The 4,595-nt window shown below is 49.8% G+C and overlaps 1 protein-coding gene across 1 annotated transcript in view; it reads left to right on the plus strand.

Annotated features, from left to right (window-relative positions):
* The first annotated feature begins 658 nt into the window (after positions 1 to 658).
* The window catches only part of HCCS (holocytochrome c synthase), a 9,785-nt gene continuing 5,848 nt past the window's right edge, over positions 659 to 4,595 (plus strand). The window contains exons 1-2 of the mRNA XM_077761401.1: positions 659 to 828; positions 3,312 to 3,463. Of these exons, the coding sequence (XP_077617527.1) occupies positions 717 to 828; positions 3,312 to 3,463 (264 nt within the window). The 5' untranslated portion in view covers positions 659 to 716. The remainder of the gene's footprint in view (positions 829 to 3,311; positions 3,464 to 4,595) is intronic.

The following is a 4,595-nucleotide window of genomic DNA, read 5'->3' on the forward strand; positions in this document are numbered from 1 at the left end:
CCGCGTCCTCCCGTCCTCGGTCCTTTCCTTCCTTCTCGAATCCCTTTTCTGCCCCGTACCCTTCCCTCATTCTCAGTCTTTGGCTAAAGCCCGGGTCTGGGGTTCTGGTCTGCGCTCCCCTCTCCCAATCTGGATCACCACTTTGAGGACCCCCCTGCTCCCCAGACCTACACCCCCTTCTCTGTGGTGTAGTTTCTCAGGGGTACCCTCACCTCAGCCCCCAAATCCGCTCATTTTAGAAACGCGCGTCTAAAGAGTGGTGTGGTGCAGATTTCACACTACTATTTCCTAAAGGGGTTAGTGTATTAAAGCTGTTCCTCACAGTGGATACCGTGCCCTGTAGATTTACATCAGGATAACAAAGGGGAGGAACGAGGGTTTGGCAGATTAAGAATACCAAGGGACCATGGGGGAGAAGAAGGGGAAAAATAGTAGGGGAGAGGGAGGGAGACAAACCATCAGAGACTCTTTAATGCTGAGAACAAACTGAGGGCAGATGGGGTGGGGGAGCAGGTGGGGGGTGATGGGCATGGAGGAGGGCGCTTGTGGGGATGAGCACTGGGTGTTATACGGAAACCAACTTGACAATAAACTATTAAAAAAAAAAAAAAAGAATAGCAAGGGAGTGGTCAAAGCCGAGGCCACAGCCTTAATCGGTCTCTTTGCTCTGGCACATGTGAGTTTAGGCTTGTTTGGATTCCACCCCGGTTCCCACCATGGGTTTGTCGGCGTCTACTCCTGCTGTTGCAGTTAAGACGGCAAATGCTTCAGATCATCAGACAGCATCCCCGCCTTCAGGATGTCCCATGCACGAAGGGAAAATGAAAGGTAATCGACTCTTTGTCTAGAAAAAAATAAAAAAAAGAGAATTTCCAGAAGGATCTTAAGGAAGAGACAACGCATCCTGTTAGTGAGGCCAAGTGAGTTGCGTCTTACGGTGCCCCTTAAAACATATGTGACTGTAGATAAGTTCCTTCTCTAAGTCTCAACCCGTCACCTGGAAGCTGAGGATACAAGACTATTTCACAGGTTTGTTGTGACAATTAGTTAAGATAATGCGTGAGCATGGAGTGATTGCTCCGTACCTTAGCCCTTACCCCCCAAAGTTTGCCATCAGCGCTTCTTAGCCTGGGTGGCCACCCCTTACCCCCCCAGGGGACATGTGGCAGCGTCTGGAAACATTTTTGCTTGTCAAAACTGAGAGGAGGTGGTGCGTGTAGTGAGTAGAAGCCCCGAATGTCAAGACTGTTGAGGTTGAGAAGCCTTGGCCTAGAGCTCGCTGTCTGTATTCGTCAAGGCAACTTTACTCCGACATCTGTTGCAGTATTCATCTGTGTAAACGTAAGTCATCACTTACGGCCTTGCTGTTCTTTCCTGAGGTGCAGAGGTGAGAAAGGAAACGATGTCTTTCATTCCCCACAGGTCTGCATCCGCGTTAGACCTAGGTTTACATAAATGTAAGACCTGAAAAACCCTTCCTTGCCTTGTAGTCTTTCATTCCCGTGGTCGGTTGGCAAGAATTTACACACTGCCCACTCCGTGCCAAGCACTGGTGGGGTTTGTTTGTTTTTGCACTGAGAGAACAGCAACGAATAGAACATAAAAATCTTTGGCCCAATGGAGTTTACATTCTCATCTTCATAATCCTGCGTGGTAGGTTTTCTCCCTGTTTTATGGTTCGGGAAACTTTTTTTTAAATTTTATTTACTTATTTATTTTTTGAGAGAGAGAGAGCATGAGCAGGGGAGGGGCAGAGAGAGAGAGAGGGACAGGGGATCTGAAGTGGGCTCCGAAATGACAGCAGTGAGCTAGATGCGTGGCTTGAACCCACAAACCGTGAGATCAGGACCTGAGCTGATGTCGGATGCTCAACCGACTGAACCACCCAGGCACTCTGATTTGGGAAACTTAAGAGTCTCACTGTTAACAAGTGGCAACTCCGTGACCTTGGGCAAGGTTAGACCCAGTGCCCTTCCAGGGTTTCTTCATACGACAAGAATTGAGACAAATGCAGACGAGGCAGGTGTATTCCTGCTCTGAGCGTCCCTGAGTAGATCACAGAGCCCTGAACAGGCTTTGATTTCATATACCGTGTATCCTGAAGAGCTGTCGGTCCAATTTCTTTACATTAGTAAAGAAAGCGGATATTTGTAGGTGACTAAAGGAGCTACTGGTCCTATGAGAAATGTAAACAGTGTTTTCTCACAGGCGGCTGGGATCAGTGACCCAGAAAAGATTGGCACCTTGAATGGTAGAGAGGAAAGGTAGTATAGCAGGTCTCCCTTCAGGCCTCAAGTGCACAGCGATACGAGGTCCTAGAGAGAAGGAGGGTTTGGGGGGAGAAGCAAAGGACAGGAAGTAAAAGGAAACTTGTCTTCGGTATGTAGGTCATCCAGCACATTTTTGGTGTCAGCGCTGCTGCCTGACGGGGGGATTCGTGCTGGGCCGCTGTCTTCCCGGGCCCTGGCTCTTCTGGTGCCGGCTCCTCCCCTGAGTCTAAGACCAGCTTCTCGGTGCCCGCACTTGCTTCCATCAGCACCCTGGATCCCTGGGCATCAACTGCCCTTCTCATTTCTGCTCTTGGAGGTTCAGACCTGCCCTTTGAAGTGGCATCTGGATCCAGCATGGATTGTGGACCATTTTCTTTAATATATGCCTTTTCTTGCTAAACACTTGCCATCTACCGATGAGGAATAGAACCTTGGCCAGGGGGTCCTATGCCTTGTTTCCATCCCGCAGCAAAGCACAAGCAGAGTGGCCTTCAGACTTTTCTCCAGGTGCCTCTTTGAAGCTCCTCTGCTCATTTTCATCACCTGTGTCCGGTACCTGAGAGAAGGCATCAGGAAGCCTGGCCTCTTGTGTCCTGATTGGGGCGGGGCCTTTTCTGGAGCTTGTGAATAGAAAGTCAGGGAGATTTGGTACAACGTGGCTGGGCCCCCACCAGGTTCCTCCACAACAGCACACTGCTGGGAGCCCGAGCAGGTACCTTCTAGCCGACTATCAAAACCGTGGGATGCATGATACATCCCCTTGCAAATGTTGAGATTTTTTTTGTTTTTTGTTTTAGTTTTGCTGAGGGCGTGACACAGTAAGGGAGCTGGTACCCATTTCTCTTTCACAGGGAGAATAAATATACAGAACTTTCTCCTGGTCGTTAGGATATTAGAATGTTAGCTAGCTTAGCTCTCGGCAGCTTGAAACAGCAGACACCTGGTTTTGCCTTTGATGGTGATCACTGGTCAGAAATCCAGCTCTTAAGAAAGAGCCAGATGTCCTGCCTCTGTGGTGACACTTTTTATACTTTGTTTCAGGCTGTCCAGTGAGCGCAGAGCCATCTGACCCAGCTTGTGAGAACAAAACGAGCTCAGTGCCTGCCCACCAAGACCGCGCATATGAGTACGTGCAGTGCCCCGTTACGGGCGCTGTGGCCGACAGGAAGGAGAACCTGGACCCTTCTAATCTGGTAATTCACGCTCGGCCCCGCTCCCCAGAACTTTCCATATGGAGGTGCCTTTGTGGACTCCCCACGACACACTGTGGACTGCTAGGATTGAGTCTCTCTTCCTCTTAAAATATAGAAGTCTCATCTTCCATCCACTCTGAAAATCTAGAATGCATCACTAAGTATGGTTTCAAAGATTGCCTGAAAAAGAGAACTGTGCCCACCAGGCGCCAGAGTAGGCTGGATGGAAGGCAGCCGCGCCGAAGGAGCGTTTCCTTCAGGGAAAAGCAGAAGGCGGGAAGTCCCATTAGGAGTGCAGCTAGTACAGGTAAAGGTAGTTCTAGTCTTGGGAATCCTAGGCGTGAGGCCGGATGAGGGCGCCTTTTCCAGCACAGCTGGGTGCCAGACCGTGTGAGAGTCACTGGTGTGGTACAGGGTCACGTGGCAGCCACCAGCGGGATGGCCCTGGCAAAGCAAGGGTAAGACAAGCATGGCCTCGGTACATTCTGTGATAGTGCAGGGAGTGGAGGTTTCCTGTTTGGAATCACATTTTAACGGAGCGACAGANTTTCTTTTTTAATTTTTTTTAATGTTTATTTTTGAAAAGCAGGGGAGAGGCAGAGAGAGAAGGAAACCCTAAATCCAAAGCAGCTTCCAGGCTCAGCTGTCAGCACAGAGCCTGACGTGGGGCTTGAACCCACAAGTCTGAGATCGTGGCCTGAGCGAGATCAGACACCTAACCAACTGAGCCACCCAGGTGCCCCTCAGATCTGTAGTTTGGAAAGCCAGAACAGGGTTGTTAGAAGGCCATGGTTACCAAGAGTACTTAGAAATCTTGGCTAACATTTGAAGGAACTAGAAATCCTTAGTCTGGAAGAGAAGGGCTGGGGGATATGTGTGTGTGCGCGTGTGTATTATAACAGATAGAACAAAATACCAGGAGCTGGGTGGCTCGTACAGACATTTATTCTCCCAGTTCCAGAGGCTGAGAAGTCCTCTTGGAGGGTGCCAGCAGCTTCAGGAAATTTGGGACACAAACATGGAGCCCCAGCACTCAGTAATGACCCTGCAAACTCTAAGGAAACTGCTTTGTTGAGGAGGAAGGTGGACAGGGTCGGGGCTTCTCCGCCTTTGCACCATTGGCATCGAGGCG

The sequence above is a fragment of the Crocuta crocuta genome, unplaced genomic scaffold (assembly GCF_008692635.1).
Source record: "Crocuta crocuta isolate KB4526 unplaced genomic scaffold, BGI_CrCroc_1.0 scaffold224, whole genome shotgun sequence".
Taxonomy (NCBI): Eukaryota; Metazoa; Chordata; class Mammalia; order Carnivora; family Hyaenidae; genus Crocuta; species Crocuta crocuta.